The sequence below is a fragment of the Arachis duranensis genome, chromosome 10 (assembly GCF_000817695.3).
Source record: "Arachis duranensis cultivar V14167 chromosome 10, aradu.V14167.gnm2.J7QH, whole genome shotgun sequence".
NCBI lineage: Eukaryota > Viridiplantae > Streptophyta > Magnoliopsida > Fabales > Fabaceae > Arachis > Arachis duranensis.
In genome coordinates, this window is record NC_029781.3 from 100,947,595 (window position 1) to 100,968,967 (window position 21,373).

General features: G+C 39.1%; 3 protein-coding genes across 3 annotated transcripts; 2 read left to right on the forward strand and 1 right to left on the reverse strand.

Annotated features, from left to right (window-relative positions):
* The first annotated feature begins 308 nt into the window (after positions 1-308).
* On the forward strand, positions 309-1,187 carry LOC107471553 (NDR1/HIN1-like protein 10). Its single transcript, XM_016091040.3, has one exon. It carries the CDS (start codon positions 377-379, stop codon positions 1,070-1,072), a length of 696 nt encoding a protein of 231 aa, XP_015946526.1. The 5' UTR covers positions 309-376; the 3' UTR covers positions 1,073-1,187.
* Positions 1,188-6,243: 5,056 nt separating this feature from the next.
* On the forward strand, positions 6,244-7,221 carry LOC107471426 (psbP domain-containing protein 6, chloroplastic). Its single transcript, XM_016090887.3, has 2 exons — positions 6,244-6,931; positions 7,015-7,221. The coding sequence occupies exons 1-2, from the start codon at positions 6,332-6,334 to the stop codon at positions 7,219-7,221; spliced, it is 807 nt and encodes a 268-aa protein (XP_015946373.1). The 5' UTR covers positions 6,244-6,331.
* An 835-nt stretch (positions 7,222-8,056) lies between these two features.
* LOC107471464 (bZIP transcription factor 17) lies at positions 8,057-11,428 on the reverse strand. The gene is made up of 2 exons (XM_016090934.3): positions 9,353-11,428; positions 8,057-8,653 (listed from the first exon to the last, which is right to left on the reverse strand). The coding sequence occupies exons 1-2, from the start codon at positions 11,322-11,324 to the stop codon at positions 8,223-8,225; spliced, it is 2,403 nt and encodes an 800-aa protein (XP_015946420.1). The 5' UTR covers positions 11,325-11,428; the 3' UTR covers positions 8,057-8,222.
* Positions 11,429-21,373: the final 9,945 nt, after the last annotated feature.

Sequence of the window (21,373 nt, forward strand, 5' to 3'; positions counted from 1 at the left end):
ATATAACTAAACAAATAAATTACACTTTTAAATAAAAAATATTTATAAAAAGATATTTTTCATATAAATCATTCAATTCATTACCTGGCGTGGAATTTTCTTCTAGAGTTGGTTCGTGGCGATTTCGGGAGAGATGGAAGAAGATATAGAGAAAAGAGAGAGAAACTCATTCAATTCAACAATGCTACGTCCAAACATGCACCCGGTCAATTCAAGCCACTCTTGATCCATTCCATTCATACACAACCGCGTTAATCCCTTCTACAATTCTACTATATATACTCATTAATTATTCTCATCTATCTACCTCATCGTGCTTCTAACATTCAATCACACTTGTTCATCATTTCTATTTGTATCTCTTAATTAATTAAGCATGGCTGATAATAAGCAACCAAACTTGAACGGAGCCTACTACGGACCAGCCATTCCACCGGCTGAGCCGCCACGGCGCTACCGCCCTGACCGAAGCAGAAGAAGCTGCTTCTGCTGCCTATTCAGCGTCTTCTGGAAGATTCTTCTTGCGCTCATCGTGCTGGTCGTGATAGCAGGAGTCATATTCTACCTGGTGGTTCAGCCTCGCATATTCAAGTTCTACGTCAACGACGCAGAAATAACGCAATTCGATTACAACACCAACACCACCCAACTCCGCTACAACATGGTGCTCAACTTCACCGCCCACAACCCAAACAAGAAGCTCAGCATCTACTACGACAAGGTTTTAGCCAAAGCCTTCTTCATGGACACGCAATTCGGCAGCGCCGACGTCATCACTTTCATGAACTCCTTTAGGCAATACAAGAAGCAGAGCAACGCCATGAGCGGTGTTTTCTCTGGACAGCAGAACATTTTTCTTGATTATAGCCGCTACTCACAGATCAGCGATGACAAGAACAGTAGGTCTTTTGATATCTACGTGAAGCTCTACTTCAGGATGAGGTTTAGGCTGGGTGATTTGATTACTCGCACTTACAAGCCCAAAGTGAAGTGTGACCTCAAGGTTCCATTCATCAATGGCACCAATGCTTTCACCTCCTTTACGCCCACCAAGTGCGATATTGATTTCTGATTCTCACCTTCACAATTTCTTGTTATTTTATTCATTCTTTATTTCACTTTCTTTGTATAATAATTATGCCTCATTCCATTTAATAAATAATAAAGTATGTTTTCATACTGCAAAACTGCAAATCTGTGTCTTCTACTCTTCTTCATCTTTTATTCCTTTCTTTGTGGGTTGATCGTGGTTATGATGTGGGTTTCAGGATTTATCTGTTAATTTAAATGAATATGAATTGTGTTGTATACTTATGAAAGCTATGTGATATTTTTCGAATGTTTATAATATTGGCTATTACGTGTACAATAAAATTAACCACTAAAATTAGTTATTAATATAAAAATATATTAAAATATAAATATATATTTAAAATAAATTAAATTATTTTAATATTTATGTATAAATATATTAATGATTAATTTTAATAATTGATTTTAGTGTATAAATTAAATAATATTTTTGTTATTATAATATACGTAATCATTTTAATGTATTGGTCCCATTTGTTTTCCTAATTATTGCATTGTAAATTGAATTTAATTTTCATGATGGTGAAAGTAAAAATGTTTTTTAAATTCAGTATTTTTACGTCTACAAAATAATTTGTTTGTTCTGAAGATTATGATGATTTGGGCCTCTGAGTTCAAAATTTTGTAGGAGGCTGCGTCAAACTTATTCTGGTGTTGAGGTGCTACTATCCGAGTTCTTCATAAGGAGGTGAGGGATGGTAGTCGCAAGAGATTCCGATACTTAAATTAGTAAAGATTTTAAGCAAATTTTTATATTAGTAGATTAGAACGTGAATATACCTGAGTCATTTTATTTTGAGAGTTAGTTAGAATTTATCATTTTTTTTATTTTTATCTGTCTATTTTGTCTTTCGATTGCTTTGAGTATTTATATTTGGTTGTTCTAGACGATACTTTGAGTTAGTGTTTTTGGAAAGTTTGGATAGAGACTTTTGGTTTTCTTTTAACCATTACTGCTCGTTTATTGCTAAAGATACTTTTAAAACTGTTTATTGTCTCGGATTATTGATGTGGACATTGGTTGTATCTTGAAATTTCTTGAAAAATTGTTGTTGGTTGTTGTTGTAGACTATAATCATATTGTCCCCAAATAGTGTTACTGTTGCTAAGTCGGCTACCATGAAAACACTCCGAGCCACCAAAAAAAATGTTGTGGCGTGTGGTATTCAGCAAAAAAAAATCGGGGATACTTCTGCTCGATCTACTCTCAAGAAATCGAATTTGGGTATATCGACTTCAAAGAAGATTATACCTATCCCAACAACTCGGCTAATTACTCCCGACTCTCTTTCGAAAATTGTTAGGACCCGTCCTTTTCCTTCTTCCTCTGAACCACCTCCGAAAAGACAAAAGATTGCCAAGAGGGTAGTATTTACAATAAGAGATTTGACGAGCTGACTTGGAGTGAGAAAAATATTCTCCCTTATAGTCATATTAGCACGAATGACGTGGCTATCCAGAACCACCTTCAACTCCTGGCTGGAAGTGGAATTCGGACGGCAGGTGTGCGTGCTGCCTTGGCCAGGGAGTTAGAGAAAACTCCTATCAGTGCCACTCACAATTCTCTGGTGGCTGCTCGAGCTAAAGTGGAGAGGCTGAAGGTGTAACACCCTACCACACAGTATGCTTAAGTCATAAGATAGAGGTGGTGAGGTCTTACAACCTCTAAAAATAAAATTATATACATATTATAGCTGAAAAATGTATATATATCTAGGGGGCTTTGAAGGAAGTTAAAACAAAAGCGTTAAAACAGAAAAGCGTAACACTCACGACAACGATAGCGGTAAACGAAACAAAATAAGAGTAAGCTAACTTACAAGATACAAATAGCAAAGCTCAAGACTCGACTCGCGAAGATAAACCGGCCAGAGCATATATATATAATACATCATATATGTAAGTAGTGGAGATATAAATATCTACATATATACATATAGCCAAAATAAAGCCAAAAGCTCAAAGATCTTCGCTATCAGAAGCTTCCAGCATGCCTCAACGAGGTACCTTACGTTCTACATCTGAAAATCACAAAATATGTACGGGATGAGATCTAGAGGTTCTCGGCATGGTAATTGTGCCCACATATCTAACATATAATATCCCGAAAAAGGCAAAGGCAATCCTAGAACCTCCAACATATGATTTAATCTTATAACATAACTAAACCGTAAATAAATTAGGCATCTAACTAATGATCTTCAGACTATCTAATACTCTCCTGTCCGAATCTCCCAACCGCCACCGGAATCAATTGTTACAAACACAATTATTACATCTAAGAAAATCACATGTAGAAAGCATATACATCAGATAAATAAGTAGTAAGTAGTTTAAGCAATCAGTTAGACAATCCAAACAAGGCATACCAAATAAACACATAGATGCATATGATGCATGCCTGTCCTATGACTGATGAGTCTCATCTGTCGATTATCAAGCCAACCCGATATGTCCGGTAGCTAACCCGACACAGTCTCTCTGTTGTGCATTAATATCATTAGAGGGAATACGTGCTCTGTCACCATTAGAGGATATCTGTGCCCTATCACCATTAGAGGGTATCGGTGCCCTGTCACCCTTACAACCAAAGAGAAAATACAAGCATACTCACATCCAACATTTTCCATTCATGATTCATTTACTATATTCAATCTTTACTCATATATGCATCTCCGGCATATTCGACACATTTTCACGCTTACTCGATTAATCATAATCATTTAGTCATCAATCATATTTCAGTATTACTGCTTTATTCATTTTAACTTACATTCATTCATTCATTCATTCTTAGTTTAATCATCAATCATCATATCATTAAGTATCATGAATTTAGCCATCAATCACATCATATATACAATATCATAACCATTCCTTATTCATCATCATCTGCTTTACCTCTTTCTTCATCATCAAGATATCTTCCTCACAACCCTAAGTGTATTTTACTACCCAAATTCTTTCTCTTTTTCCTGGAGTAGATAGGACAGGTTGGATCTTGGGAGAGGTTCCCTTAATCGTGAATTCTCCTTAATGTTGATATATTTCTCTGTCCGTTCTTGTACTTCGTACAAGGAAGTCTGGCGTCGCTTGGATCTGGATTGGGAGAATGACCATTCTCAAGGCCATAAACTAATCTCATTGTCACTACTTCAGTAGGTAAGTTTTGTATTTTCAAGCATGTTTTGTTGAATCTTTCCATGTAATCTCGCAATGTCTCATTGATTTCTTGTTTAACTCTTAGCATGCTCGGGACATGCTCACCTTGTCCTTCTGAATTGAGAATCTAGTGAGAAACTTCCTCAGCTAGTAATCAAAACAAGTTACCGACTTGGGTGGTAAGATATCAAACCACTTCATCGCGACTTTGGTCAAAGTCGTCTGGAAGGCTTTGCAACGAGTAGCATCAGAGGCGTTGGTCAGGTACATCCGACTTTTGAAGTTTCTAATATGATGCCTCGGGTCGGTCGTTCCGTCATAGAAATCCATGTCGGGGGTTTTAAAATTTCTTGGAACCTTGGCTCGCACGATCTCTTCAATGAACGGATCTTCACCTCCTAGAGGGTTTTCTTTCCGATCTACGCGATTGCTTCGTCTTCGGAGGTCAACCTCCAATTTTAAGAGCTTTTTTTTTCAGCTCTTTTCGGTGTCGTACCTCCCTTCGCAATTTCTATTCTGCTTCACGTTATCGTTCGACTTCCAGTTCGAGTTGCTTTAATCGTCCACGGTGGCCATGGACTAACCCTAGTATTTCTGTTGGATAGGGAGGTTCCTCATCTTCGAGTGGATGGATCTCTGATTAAATCCTCCTTGGTTGAGGGTTTTTCAATGTTCCTTCTTCGTGGGGAGCATGCGTTCTCTCTTAAAGTGGAGGTAGCGCTAGCATGAGGTCATCGTGGTGTGGCTCTAGTTCTGACTCAAACGCCGTTCGACCGTCTTCGTATTGATTGTCTGGTATTATCAAGGGTTGAGCTCCAGGTCCCCAGCAACGGCCCCAATCTTTCGAGAGTTATCTGAAACGATGATTTAGGCATGAACGTGAGGTCCAGACTCTGTAGGAGGCTGCGTTCGATTTATTCTGGTGTCGAGGTGCCGCCGTCCGAATTCCTCGTGAGGAGGTGGGAGGTGATACCTAGAAGAGACTCCCATGCTTGAGTTAGCAAGGATTTTAGGCAGGTTTTTAGTAGATTAGAACGTGAATATATCTGAGAGATGTCAGTGTATTTATAGTAGAGTGTATAACCACCTTTTGAAATAGTTTCACTTTTGTTGGTGGATAACTGTTCCATTTATCTTGGGAGTTTGTTAGAATCTATCTTTTAGTAAAAATAGGGATAGTATGAGAGATTCAGAGAGACAGTTACTTATTTGGATAAGTAAAACTAGACCTCTTTTATCATGTCCGACCTCTTAAGAAATTGGGTAAGTTAGAAGAGACCATATTTTTGGATAGACTTTTTATCTTTATTGGATCTGACTTTATTTCTGGGACAAAAATATGAACACGATTAATTTTTAAATTTATTATTTAAAAATACTCTAATAAGTACATAAATATAAATTTAATTAATAATTGTATAAAATTTTTTATAATATTAATACATCAAAAATAAATTAAATTTTTAGTCAAATCAAATAAATACATATTTACGGCAATAATATAAAAGTATAATTTGATATTTTAGATTTGTAGTATTTTCTAAAAATGTATAAGAAATTAATTTTTAGTTAATTAATTAATATTAATTAATTTTTATTTTGTAGAGAATTTAATTTTATAATTTATAATTTAAAATAATTTTATAAAAATTAACTTAACTTCCTAATTTTAATCTTTTTTAAATTAATAATACATATATAAAGAAGTAATTTGGTTCAAAGTATAATTAGCACACGTATTAAATAACCAAATAGAAAAAATGATAAATATGATAAGAATTGAAAATGAATTTTTTTAATTTTTTATTTCAATTATTGTTGTAAAATAAAATTTAATTTCTCACTATATATTTTTTTAAGTAAAATTAAAAATAAAATATAACAAAAAATTATACTTAATAAAATAACTAAAAAAGTGGAGAAGATTTATTCTTACAATTATTATGATGGTTTAACTAAAGATTCTAAGTTGAGTTTTGAAAATAGAGAAAGAAAGAAAAAATGGAGGATTGAGTGGGACAGATGGGAGATACATAGAGGAGTTAAGTGTAACGAGTCTCGTCCTCACAGCGTGACAATGGATAAGACATTGTTGGAAATGGCGACCTCTCCATTCACTACCTCCTTACTCACACTCCGCGCTTCTTCTCCTTCTTCTTATTCTAAACTCTCCTTCATCAGAGCCTCATCAAGAAGAGATTTGTTCAAGGGCGTTGCATTGCAGGCTCTTCCACTGCTTCTTCTCAGACCCTCACTCGCCAGAGAGGTTGAAGTTGGCTCTTTCCTTCCTCCTTCCCCTTCCGACCCCTCTTTTGTTCTCTTCAAAGCTTCTCCCAAGGACACCCCTGCCCTTCGAGCAGGAAATGTGCAGCCATACCAATTCATCCTCCCACCCACCTGGAAACAGGCACGTGTGGCAAACATATTATCTGGAAATTACTGTCAGCCAAAATGCGCAGAGCCTTGGGTTGAGGTCAAATTTGAAGATGAAAAACAGGGTAAAGTGCAGGTTGTGGCGTCGCCGTTAATACGCCTAACCAACAAACCAAATGCCACAATTGAAGACATTGGAAGCCCTGAGAAAGTGATTGCTTCTCTTGGTCCATTTGTCACTGGAAACACCTATGATCCTGATGAGCTCCTAGAGACTGAGGTTGAAAAGCTTGGCGATCAAACGGTACATACATGAATCAACTTCTCTTTCTTCTCTTCTGCTTCTGCTGTGTGTTGTTGTTGTTGCTAACATTGTGCCATCTGCAGTACTATAAATACTTGCTTGAAACTCCATATGCTCTAACGGGTACGCACAACCTCGCCAAAGCAACGGCCAAGGGAAACACTCTTGTTCTCTTTGTGGCTAGTGCCAATGACAAGCAGTGGCAAGCTTCTCAGAAGACTTTGAAGGCCATGCTTGATTCCTTCCTCCTCTTGTTTTTTTTTTTTTTTTTTTTTTCTTCTGTGTTCTGATAGTGTTAGTTTATGCTATTCTTGTAACTATAAAGTTGATATAATCATTATTATACAAGGCCTCCAAATCATACATCTTATCTTATAAAATATAATAAGAGAGAGTAGGGTTCTTTGAACAGCAAGTGATGTGCTGAAAGGTGTAATACTTGATTAGATAATCCACTGCCATATCTCAGTCCTGGTACCTTCGAGATTATTATTTCTTAGCTTAGGAGTAATGGAATCGGCTGCTTGTTCTTGACCAAAACGGAAGTTATTAAATTTTTTTCCAACACCTAATCTAACGTCTAATCATTATAGATTATTTCTTCTTCCATTTTATAACAGGTAAGTTACAAGCTACATGAATTATTAACAGTGTGAAGGAAGTTGTGGAGATGGTTAGCATAATCAACGTTAGATCTTCTGTGCCAAAAGTCCAAGACTTTGAATTGGGTAGTCAAAGTTATATCATTAAAAGTTTTCTCACTTAAAATTTCTTTCATGAATTCCTTTGAGAATGTGGTAATTTAATCCATGTCTGTGTCACATCAAGTTGGCATTTTATTTTTCACAATATGAATTATGCAATATTTAATTTTGTGCTGCTAAAGAAGCATAGGACTATAGGAGAAGAGAGATTGAGGAGTTGTTTTTGGTGTTCAATAATAAAACATTATAGACGCTGAAAAATGAGATTTTTTTATAAATTTCAACAAATAAAATAATGCGAGGTACCTTCCATAATTATTTTAAGCATCCTCTCATGATGGGGTAGGGTTACCGAATCCTTAGCCAAGTTAGAAAATAAAACAACGCTCGAATATGATCTCAATAAATAAAGAACGACACAAAATCAACTATATTCGCATCATATTATAGAAGTTATAAAAATCTCAACTCAGTACAGTTTGTTAATCCCACTTAAGGCATTGCTAAATTAACTTGCGTTGGTTATGTACAAAACTGAAACTATAACTTGTATTAGATGGTAGGTTCTGTGCTGTCAAAACGTTTTCTCAAGCAGTCACTAGATGCGGAGACAAACGAGGAAGACCACACGAGTATGTGACATACTTGACACTGTCCATGAGCACAACCACAAATATCCGAGAGATCGATTTTGGAGACATCACACCGTCGACGTCACTATCTGCGGCCTCTTTGGGATCAACAAGCACTGAAACCACCATGGAAGATTTATTACCATGGAAGTGATCACTCTCTGAATTCCTTACATGGTCTTCAGTTAGGTTCAGACTGGTTCCATCAAGGTGACCTGGGAGCCCATGGAGGATTCTTCTGTTCCTGGTCTTGTTAAGTGTTGTACCATTCTGGCGGCTCTCCCGAGAAACATTGGCAACTGATGTTGCCGGAACTATAGCGCCAGGTTTTGGAGAGGCATCAAACTGGAAGACTTCTGTGCACATGCCTGAACTTAACATTGGTCCTGCATCAGGGAATCAGAACAGTCAGTATACATAAATGCTTCGCAGGCACCAAAATAGGCAACCAAGCACATAATAGATTAGACAGAAATTGCAACTTGCAAGGCAGCAAGAGACAACCAACAATATAGATGCGCTCAAGTAATTAAGTATGACCAAGTGGTAAGCAAAATGAAGACATTGATTCAGCTCTTATATAGTTATATTCAACAGGCACACCTTGAAGCCTCACATATGCAAAAAGAACTGAAAATGCAACAATTGGTGGATGCCATGACATTGTCAAATTAAGCAGTGTTAAAACCAAGCTATCAAACTATTTTGAGACTTCCCACTAACCAAACTCAATTACTGCATCTAACCAAGTTCTAAAGTCTTCTACAACAACCCATATTGGTGGCAGAAGACACAATCTTGTAATTACCAAACAGCATGATGATTTTTCATCCAGGACAACCAAGGAACAGTAAAGACCAGTACAACAAGCTACTAAATTTTAGCTTAGTTAGAATCTCCAACACACGATCATAGCCAAAATTGATGTTAGGTGGCAATCAATAAAATGTGATTCCAAATTCAGCCTTAAACAACAACCACCAAGACATATCACAAGTCAGCAGGAGACAATGTATCTTCATATTCAGCAATTTGAGAGTGAAAAGTAAAAACCAGTAACAGACACAAGTCAAACAGATGATCACCTGCAAGGCCTTCACGGAACCACTGTTGCATTTTACCATCACTTGCAGAGGATTTCATGTGGTCCTTTAAAGTTTTGGTTGAACCAGAACCAAGAGCCTTCCTCTGCTCAGGTGGAACTGTATACACATGAGGATGCTGACCTCTATTTCTTCCAACCTCAGGAATTGCCAAAGCAGAATCCCAATCCTTAGTAATGACCAAACCAGTTTCTTTACTCTCCTTCTTTGCCTCATGAGTCTGAGAAGCCATAGCTTTCTCACCAGCCAGTATAGAATGGATTATCAAGTTTCCATCAATCTTCACCAGCTTATCATTCCTAGGGACATACAGCGAAGCAAGGAGGGGCTCACTGGCATTGCCACGATGGCCGAATTCATCGCATCGTGGGTCTTGCCGTTCATGAGATTCCTCTCCTAGTTTCCGACCCCTCTCATAATCCCTGTGGTCGGAAATACTAAACCTCCCATTGGAATACCCTATATCCTCGTCTCTTTCAGATCCATTCCTAGGACCATTCACAGGCCACACCTTCCCTCCACCTTGATGATTATACAACCTATCAGTAACATAGCTAGACCTACCAGGAACATACCCCACTAAGCCACCAAACTTGACATCCACGATAGGAACAAGCCCACCAAAAAGCAGTATAAAGAAAAACAGACCCAACAAACTAATGCTAGCAACCTTCTTAGTTTTCACCTCACTTTTCTTACCCTCAGACTTCTTACTCTTTGATGAAGAAGCAGGTTGCTGAGGCTTCAACTTTGGAATGGGGACCAAGGGAACCTGAGATCCTTGAGGCTTAACAACATATGGAGCACATGGCATCCATGTATAAGGCATGTGGGCCATGGGAGGAGCATGAGTATACATACCAGGAACAGGTGGAGGAGGAGGGCACATCCCACCAACACCCAATTGCTGCCTTAAAGTGGCATTCTCAGCCATCACAAACGAAATCTTGCTACTCAAATCAGCAATTGTTGAATGCATTGACCGCACCTTCTCCTCAAGCTCTTCCACATAGTGCTTCTTCCTCTGCCTCGAAAGCTGTGCACTTTCCCTGTTTCTCATCAATCTGGCCTTCCTCTTCTCGTCGTCGTCATCAACCACCACATTCTGTTGGGTCTTGTTCTCCACAGGCGCTGATGATCTTCTGAATTTGGTTGTTCTAGTCTCAGCACTCCCTTCACTCTGATCTTGCTTTCTCTTCAGATCACAACCTTTTCCATTATCCTCCAATTTCACGTTCCGATCCAAAATTGTATGTGCGTGTGTCGATGAAATTTCCCTCTCGTAACGGCAACAATCAGGTGAGGGAGAGTTCATGGTTTCGTATACACCCGACCCGCTACCGTTCCCGGAACCCCGCGAAGAAATCGCACCATTCGACGACTCTTCTCTTTCACCGAACGAATCAGAATCATGCGACGGAAAGCTCGAGTCTTTCACAACAGCAGAGTCACGAGGATTCGGTGAAAGCTCGCGCTTGCAGCTGCCTGACTCCGAGGAGGACTGAGAATTCAAAAACCTAGAAACACCGGAGCTCCGATCGCCATAAACAGCACAGGATCCTGATTCCGGCGAGTCTGAATTAGCGGCGTCGCAATCGGAATTCTTACCAGAACAATCGCCTAGATCATCGTTCGTCGGCAAAATCAGGTCGCCATTAGGGTTGCATGCGTCGGGGAGGAGAAAATCGTCGGCATCGGAGGGGATGTAAAGGTTATCGAGGTCGTCGAAGGTGATTTCATAGTCACCGCCGTCGCCAAAATCCATGGGAAATTCGAGATCGGAAGCGAAGGCGTGAGTATTCAGTGTGCCAACACCATTTTCGACGAAAAGCGCGTCCATGGAGGGGATGGGTAATCCGTCGAATTGGGAGGAGAAATCATCGAATGCGAGGTCAGACGGCGCCTCGGCCGCCTGCGGTGCGCACTCGGCGGCGATAATGCCGGGGCCGGGCATGGACGGATGAAGGATTTGGGAGAATTGAGGAATTTTCAGTAATTCAGCAGAAAAGTGTGATGAACGACGACCAAGACTTTGGGTTTTGGGAAGATGGGAGAATGAGGGTTTTTCTCGTTGTTTTGAAGTGTCCTGCGCGTGGGATCACGTGCCATAAAACCAATTACAGGATCAGGATAATAACTGAGATCTCGTTTAGATACGCGCGCGTGGTTTCACCGCTTAACTGAATAGTGTAGATCCGGTTTTGAATTTTTTATTTTTTATTTTTTCTCTTTTAAAAAGATCACAAAAGAATTCGACTAAAAAATTTAGATATAAAAATAAGATGTATGATATATCTTAATATTATAATTTTGGGTGTTTTTTAAAATTGTAGGATGTATACAAATCGAATCATTTGATTTGTGTTTAAAAAATTTTTAAAATTTGAAGTACATAAATCGGATCCGCCAATTTGTGTTTAAAAAATTTTAAAAATTCGGAATACACAAATTGGATGTATCCCAAATTTTTTTAATTTTTTAAATACAAATCAGATGGTCCGATTTGTGTACCAAAAAATCGGACAGTCTAATTTTTATACCTTTTATAAATCGGACGGTCTGATTTTAATTTCTGACACCACATTTTCATAAAGCACTTATACACTTATTAACTGCGTCCTATACCATTCTCTCTTCCATGTATAAATTGAAAAGTGAAAGAACTCTACTTTAAGGATTTTTTATTTAAAGAGTAAATGACCATTTGTACCCACAAAAGATATAAACGCTGACAAATGTAACCATAGAAGAAGGAAACTCACCTTGTAACCACGGAAGATGATCTCCGTGCGCCAGAAATACCCTGACCTTGGTTACGCATCTGGTTCGTTAATATCCGAACTTACGTGGCAACAAAACCACTCCAAACCTATCTACGTGTAATCCAACGTATACCTCTACAAAAACTGAAACCCTAGCATGCCTTTCTTGTTCCTTTCTTCTCCAATATTTACCCTAACCCAGAAATTGAAATCATTTCATTTTCGTTTCTTCTTTAAACACAAACACTGACAAAGAAAAATCATCTAACCCCTGGCCATGTCTCTGCGCAAATGTAACTCTGCTATAAGTAATGTAAGTTGCAGCAATACTACGAGTTCGAGGAAGAAGAAGGAAAAAAAGCTTGATGGGAGATGCTTTTGTGGACTGGAGGTTGCATTAATGGAATCTGGCACGGTAACAAACCCAAATAGATGGTTCATTCGATGTCCTCTCTGGAAGGTAATGGCTTAGCATCTTTCTTTTTTTCTTTTTTTTTTGTGAAGGTTCCATTTTTTTATTTTTGTTGACAGTTGGATGGGTATGGGTATTTTGATTTTCCAGACAAGAGACTGCAAATACTTTATGTGGGTGGATGAGATCGAAGAAGGTTGGGAAGGTCTTGCAAGATCATTAGCTAAAAAAAATTCAGAGCATTGTTATACAATATGTGAAGATGGGTTGACAATCACTGCAGTTAAAAGGGAGAATCAAGAAAGCTTCTCCATGATTGCAAGGAAAATGAAAAAACTCAGGGGCGAAGTTAGAACAAGTAGAATGTTGCTTGTAACTATAGCAGTGGTGTCTGTGTTTTGTTTAACTTGTAATTTGTATTTAGTGATGAAAATATATGATTAATATAATCTGGAGATTGTTGTTTATGAACATTGTTTGTTGTTAAGAATGACAAACTAGTTTGAACCAATTCAGTTTGTTATATTTGATAGGAGTAGTCATGAATGATTAATTAGATGGCATAGATAATCATGTGTATTTGCTTTATTTGACTAAACAGGTCCTGTAAAATTATTGAGATGCTGTCTAAAATGTTCATTTATCATGTATTAATTCTTGTGGTACAAAACTGCAACACAAGTTTATAATTCTATAACACTGTCTTTAAAGGATAAAACAAACTTCAGCTTGTGATACATTGTGGATTCATAGAGAAACACAAGAGAGTAGTATTTGTTAAAAAGTACCTCATATTACCAAAATAAAATTAAAGAGTCTATAGACTGTGCTCAGAACATCATAACAACAGAATGAAACAGAAGAGCCTGTCATCTCTCTTGATCACATGAAACATACCAAAAAAACAAGCCTAAAAGTCTAATTCAGATTAAAACAAGATTGAAGAAGTACATCAAAATAATTGGTTTTCATCAACTAAACAACTATGATTTTGGAGTTGAGTTGCTGCTCCCGCTTGAAACAACATTACCGGGTCCACTAGAAATTCCTCTGCCTCTGACCGTTGTTCCTCTGTCTCTAACAGTTGCACCAGGTGTAGGCATAAACTACATAAAACGTATGGTTGTTCCAGCACTAGCACCTTTCATTGTTTGAGGTGTAACCATTGGTGTTGTTTCTGAGTTAGTTGTGGGAGGGTTGGTAGAGGGAGGTCTGGTAGATGGTGGAACAGTTGGAGGAGGTCTCTTAACACTTCTCCTTTTAGCAGGCTTTTTTATTATTGTAGGGTTCGGTGGGAGATTTGGTTGAGTTTCCTAGAGTTGATACAAGAAGCAATAGATTAGTGATTGCATAATGTTACATAGTTAATGACAAATGAAATGAAATGGCACTTACAACTGCAGCTTGTGGGACTGCTAAACCACTTCCCTCATTAGTGCCTGCTGCTGCTGCCTCAGCATCTGCAGCTTTCAAAGTTTCCTCCCAATACATTTCTGCCAAAACATCAGGATCTTCATCCCCCGCATTTACATGCTCCTGAGGTGCACCACTCTCACTAGCCATTGCTTCTTTCCTCTTTTTGCAACTTCTCTTGTTGTGACCCGGCTACAATCAAAATAGGAAATTGTAGTAACATCATTTTAATTACAGACAATATAGTTACATGCACATAAAATAGGAAATTGTTATAATATAAATTACACAATGATTAAAGAAGATACCTGCAGACAGTATTTGCAGACAATAGTTCCATATTTTCTTTTCGTTCTATGAGGATCGGGGATCTCAGCAGGACCATCATTTCTCTTGTCTCTCTTAAGGGAAGGTCTCCCAATGGGTTTCTTATAGCGAGGTGGCAGAATAGGCAACGTATCTAGCTTCTCCCAAAACTCTTGGCTTGGAACTGGAAGCATTGAATATTGATAGGTTGCATTGTATGCGCCCATCGTTAGCCAGTTATGGGCAAACTCCTCAGGTCTTCTGTTCTGATAAGCTAGGGCAGCACATACATGCCTGCATGGTAGGCCAGTTAGTTGCCACACTCTACAGCTGCATGTTCCCTTGCCCAAATCCACACTAACTTTTATCGGTAAACATTGTACTTCGTACACATTTCCAGCATCGTCTCCAGTTGGCAGAGGTCTCCATTTATTGCTTTCTCTTTTCTCCCTCTCAAGTCTGCTCTGTTGTGTAGGGGTTAATCTTCCGTTGTATCCAATTAGTGATTTCTTATTTCGTGCTATAATTCTCATGACATAGCATCTAACTTCTTCAAGCATGGTGATGATGAGTTTTCCTCTCATCTTCTTAACCTTACTATTAAATCCCTCGCAATTATTATTCGTGTAGTTGTCCACCTTTGGGTATTCACTGAAATGAGCCCTACTCCATTGCTTGGGTTTGATCTTGTCCAGGTATTCCCAAGCTCGAACGTTGATTTTCTTAAGCCTTTCCATGGCAGCATCAAAATCTTGGGTAGTAGTCGCCTTGGCACATGCCCACATACACATTTTCATTTGTAAGTCATTCCACTTTTTTCTATAATTTTGCCATATATGCATGGCACAAAATCTGTGGTTGACTCCTGGATACATCTCTGATAGGGCAGGTATTAATCCCTAACAACACAAGCATATATAACAATTAAACCAGAAATACTAGTTAAATAACAACACAGATGATTAATACATATCCAACTAATTCAAGAGCAATACAACTCAACTCAATATTATGTCACACATAATTAAATAAATAATAATTTTAACATATCATTTTATCTCAATTTTTTAAGAGTTTTCAAGAGTACGTATCATTGTGTACTCTCATGTACTCCTCAGATAGAGACAATAATTTAAATTTATAAAATCATATTTAGTATTTTTGCTTCTTTTTCAACTGATACAACAATATGTAGAACTTGTAAGAGGTTGAATAACAACACAGATGAATAACAATACAGATGAATAACAACACAGATGAACAACAACACAGATGAACAACACAGATGAATAATATTCCAACTCCAAATAATCACTAACAATTCACTCATCATTAATCACTAACAGAATATATGAAGAATATTTTAACTTACTAAATTCTTAAATGTATTAGGTACCTTTTGCATATCTGACATGAAGTTAAATCCATTTGCTCTGAAATCTCCAATGTCCTCTTCTAGTATCTCTAAAAACCACTTCCAACTGGCTTTGTTCTCAGACTCAACAATGGCATAGGCAATAGGGTATATGTGATTATTTGCATCTTGACCTATGGCGGTAAGTAGCTGACCCCCAAAGTACCCTCTGAGAAAAGTCCCATCTAATCCTATAAATGGTCTGCATCCTCCAAGAAATCCTTTTTTACAAGCTTCAAAACATATATATATTCTGAGAAACAGAGGGTTTGAATCAGGTTGTGGATTAGTGTGTATCCTCACTGTGGACCCCGAATTAGTCTTCAGTATCTCATTTGCGTAATCACGGAGCCTAGCATATTGAGCAATCTCAGAACCTTCTATCCTCTCCTTTGCTTTGCCCATCGCTCTATAGATTTTTCTTTCATTAATCAGCACATCATACTCATTTCTGAAAAATTGGTCAGCCTCCCTTACTGTCAGATTTGGTTGGACTCTTATTCTCTCTTCTAATTCATCTACAACCCATTTTCCATTAGCTGACTTACAATGGTTATCTCTGCTGCAAGTGTGTTCATTGACAAATGTCTTCACCTGATAACTCAAGGGAAATGATCTCTTAGCACAATATATTTGCCACGGGCATTCCTCATCATAGCAAATTGCTTTGCTTCTAGTTGAGTCACATCGAGGAAAGAATATGCTCCTTCCAAGGTTGATGTTAAACTTTCGAACTGCCTTCCTAAAATGGATGAGAGTTTCAAACTCCATCCCCAACTCCAACCGGACTTGGCTAACAGGAGCATCAATATTGCTTTGAGGAAAGACTGGAGGCTGATTAGCATCTTCATCACTTGCTATGCTTCTCAATTCTTCGGATTCATAACAATGGTATCCAGCATTTTCATTCGAAAATTCTTCTGATTCAACAGGCACATAGATGGATGGAGGCTTGTCAGGATCAGGATTGGGTATGAAGGATTGTCCAGTTGGGGGAGGCCTTTTTGCTGATCTTCTCTTGCTCACCTTAGGTCTTCCCTCAACTTGCTCATCTGTGTTGGTCTGATTGTTCTGAGGAGTACTGTTAGTATCAGATGGTAGGACTGGGTCTAATTCAGGGTTTGATTGTGAAAGTGGGTTTCTATATGGTTGTGGAATGTATTGGGTTACTTGTTCAGTTGCTTGGGCCTCGTTCTCACTAGATAATGAGACAAAAACTGCACTTGGAGATGTTGAACCAGCAGTATGTATTGGTTGCTGCTCTTCTTCAATGGGATTTTGTGAAGGATGTGATTGATTGGAAGGTGCCTCATCTGGTTGCACAGGTGTTGTGGGAGGCTGAGACATCTGTTTTGCTGGAGATATTTGTCGGGCCACATTAACAACATCCTCCTTTTGGGACTCAACCTCAATCTGGCTGCTTGCTTCATGGACCTCTTTCCTATTCTGGACCTCACCATCCATAAGTCTTCTTCTTGGAGTCTTCTTTGGAGTTGGATTTCTCTTAGCACAAGTCTTCAATCTCACCTTTGATGGAGTAATATTCTCTTCAACAATAACAGGATCATTTACAGGGTGCTCTGTGTATAAGTAAATTCTGTTACCATTCTTCACAGTAGCCTCATATAACTTAACTATGTCCATATCAACCCTTAACAATTTCAACCCATTATCAAGCTCCTTACCAGGTTCTAGCCAATAAAAATCAGTAATGGATGTATATCCAATGTCCCTTAGCAAATCATTTATGAAAAATCCATTGAGAGTATCCACATTAACCCTCTCAATCTCTGTTACTTCCCCACCAACATACCCAAGCTTCCCACATGGACCTCGCTCAAATCTCCCCCTATGATTAATACACAGAGTAATATGCATAGTGGCCATCCCTGCGACCAATACAGTATAGATATAAGGTACCATCCCATGTAATTACAGACAACAACATAGCAATTGAAAATCTAACCCTAACCCAAAAATTTTGAAAACATTCTAAGATGGAAAAACTGGTAATCACATACCTCTGTTCTCTATGGAGTAACGATGGTAGGCTATGGATGGTGGACAACGAGATGCATACAACAATGGTGGACTACGGGTAGTGTGGACGGCGAGATGCAGACAATAGTGGCCTGCGGGTGGTGAAGCAACGACTTGATTAAACTGGAGAAATATCTCTGTTGCGAAATGGAGGTGCTCTGGTCTTCTTCTTCGATTTGGAATGGCAGTGGTGAGTGGTGACAACAATGGAGCTCTGCTAGGGCACAGAGAGGGTGTAAGAATTTTTTTTCTATTTCTTAATAGAAAAAGGGTTACACGTAGATAGGTTTGGAGTGGTTTTCTTGCCACGTAGGTTCAGATATTAACAGACCAGGTGCGTAACCAAGGTCAGGGTATTTCTGGCACATAGAGGTCATCTTCCGTGGTTACAAGGTGAGTTTCTTACTTCTATGGTTACATTTGTCAGCGTTTATATCTTTCGTGGGTACAAATGGTTATTTACTCTTTATTTAAATTAAAAAAAATATTTACCGATTTAAATAAACGGATAAATATTTACTAAATTACATTTAGAGTCATATCTCGGATGCACTGACCCCGTTCTGTGATACAGAACGTGCTGGTCATATTCCGGGTGCACCCGAGATATGAACAAGAGAGCATCTCGAATATATTGTATCTGAAATATGCTCATATTCTGACATGTAGCAGTGCATCCGAGATACGTGTAAGAAAGCAAAACAAGGGCACTGCATCCGAAATATAGTCAAGATTATAATTAGGGTCTCAACACCCAAGATATATTGTACAATAAGTCTATTTATATAAACCATCCCAATATCTCTCATCTCACAATTCACAAACCATTCATTTTTTTCTCTTCTTTCGATTTTGATCTGATGGAGAACAATCAATACTTTTTTGTGGTGGTTTATCCGAATGGGATAGTCAGACACGGTGATGAAAGAGTGATTTTTTAGTTTGACAATACTGTGATGTTGCGCACTTACCGGTTTGATACCCTAGATGTGCTAAAGACAATCATGCTGAGCAATATGGGAGGAGTAGAAACAAAGGAGGTAGGGAGGATTGCATATAGATTTCTGTATGAGCTTCCGAACGGGAAATTTATGAACCGGTTATTCTGGATAAATGGAATCAGCATGTGAGGGTAATGTTTGACGTACATGCGCAACTGATGCCCCCAACATGTGATGGAGTTGTATGCTGTGGTCCGTGATGTAGTTGTTCGGGATGGGCTGTCTCCTCCGGGTCCTGAAGTCGTGCCACTCGAGGCGACACCAATCCACTATGCCCAGCCTCATGATAGTGTCGACGATTCCGACAGTGAAGGCGATTCCATCCATATTGCTGGGTTCGAGTCATCAAGTAATACAATGTCAGAGGATGAGTTTGTGCTGGAGACTCCTAGAGGCACCGTTGGTAGGTTTCTGCTACCTCTGCCTCTGGCCATTCCTCGACTGTCAGATGTTCCTAGCTATTACCAGACGTTGAACTTGGATGCAATGCACTCGGACGATCTTTTCAATGCTGGGGACGGGGAGGATTACAACACGGATGGTGGGGTAGAATTTCGAATTGGGCATAGGTTCAACAACCGAGAAGCAGTCCTACTAGGGGTGAAGAACTACAGTATTCGACGGAATGCGGAGTACAAAGTGCTAGATTTAGATAGGCTAAAATACCACTGCCAATACAAAAAATTCTCCAATGATTGTCCGTGGAGTCTTCGTGTGGCATTACGACAGAACTTGAATTATTGGTATATTTTGTATTATATTATGGATGCATTAGACTCTATACGTTTGTTTTTTGTTTTTGTTTAGCATGTTGTTGACATTGGATCAATATTCGCAGGAAGGTACGTTGGTTCGGTGTATCGAATACATGTCTGGCACTAACCATGTCTCAAGACCATGCACAACTAAATAGTGGGTTGATTTGCAAAGTTGTGTTATCTATGATAAAGACTGATCTTTCGATGTATATCCCAGTGTTGCAAAGTACTGTCCATCAAAATTACCATTTTAAGCCCTCGTATCGGAAGGTGTGAATGGCAAAGTAAAAGACAATTGCAAATATCTATGGCGGCTGGAAAGAGTCATACAATAGGATTTCGGCACTCTTACATACCTTGCAGGAGTGCCTCCCAGGTACGATCCACGAATACAATGCTGTCCCTTATTACAACGGGGATATGGTTGACGGAGAGTGGAATCAATTTGATAAGGTTTTTTGGGCATTTTCTCTATGTATTGAAGCGTTTAAGCATTGCAAGCCGCTTGTATCGGTGGATGGAACAAATCTATACGGCAAGTACGGGGGCGTGCTTTTGATTGCTGTGACTCAAGATGGTAACAACAATATTCTTCCTATAACTTTCTCATTAGTGGAGTTTGAGACAACAGAGTAATGGTCGTTTTCCTCTCAAATTTGAGACAGCATGTTACTCCACAGGCAGGAATCCTGATCATATCAGATAGATCAAAGGCCATTCGCGCCACTCTCAATGCACCTCACAGTGGATGGCATCTCTTGTCAGCATATCATGCTTACTACATATGACACATGGATTCAAACTTCAATTCCAGGTTAAGTCGACCGAGGGTAAGAGGTACTTGATAAATGCGGCATACAGTCCGAGTAAGGAAGGATACGATTGTTACTTGGATGCTTTAGGTACACTGTCCCGTGAGATGGTGGATTGGGCTCTTCGTTTCAGGAAGGAATTTTGGTAGTAGCATTGCGACGAAGGTCGTCGGTATGGTCACATAACTACAAACCTATCGGAGTGTATAAATGTCGTGTTGAAGGGAACAAGGAATCTTCTGGTGGCAGCGATTGTTCGGGCAACATATGAGCGGTTGCAACAGTTGTTTGTACGCAGAGGACGCGAAGTACATGCTGAGTTACAGGGTGGACAGATCCACTCGCAGCGGCTATTGGCAGCTATAGATAAGAACAGAGAGAGCTTGTCGATGTTGCGAGTCACCCATTGTGATTGTTGGGCATCCGTTTTTAGCGTGGGAAGATGTGAAGCCAGTAGATGGTTGGTCACAAACTTCATATCGGGTTCGTCTGACCGAGTGTACATGCGATTGTGGCTTGTTCCAGTCATTGCATTACCTATATCGACACGCCTGGCGGCATGTGCAGCTGCGAGTATTGAGTGGGGTCATTTTGTAGACCCGTGTACACGATGGCCTCTGTATTCAAGGTATACGAGAGGGAGTTTCCACCGATACCAGACAAAAAGATGTGGCCTCCATGGTACGGTGCACGCCTGAAACCCAACTCAGCCATGAGGAGGAAGGCATCGGATAGGCCGGTATCCACTCGGATTCGAAATGAGATGGATGCCATTGAGCGTGCGGAGAAGAGATGTGGGCTCTGCCATGGAGAGGGCCACACTAGACGTGGGTGTCTCAATGCGCCCCACTCGGATCCATGACGACGCATGCAGTTTAGAGTTTAGGTCTTTTTGTTCTAATGTTGTCACTTTGATGTACTGATTGTTATTAAACGTGTTTAATGTGTAATGAAGCATAATTTCTATATAATTAGTTATCTTCGATTGTTATGGGACCATTTTTCATCTACAACATTATAATATTTTCATAAATTCGGATCTTAACTATATCTCGGATGTAGTGCTCCTATTTTGCTTCCTTTTA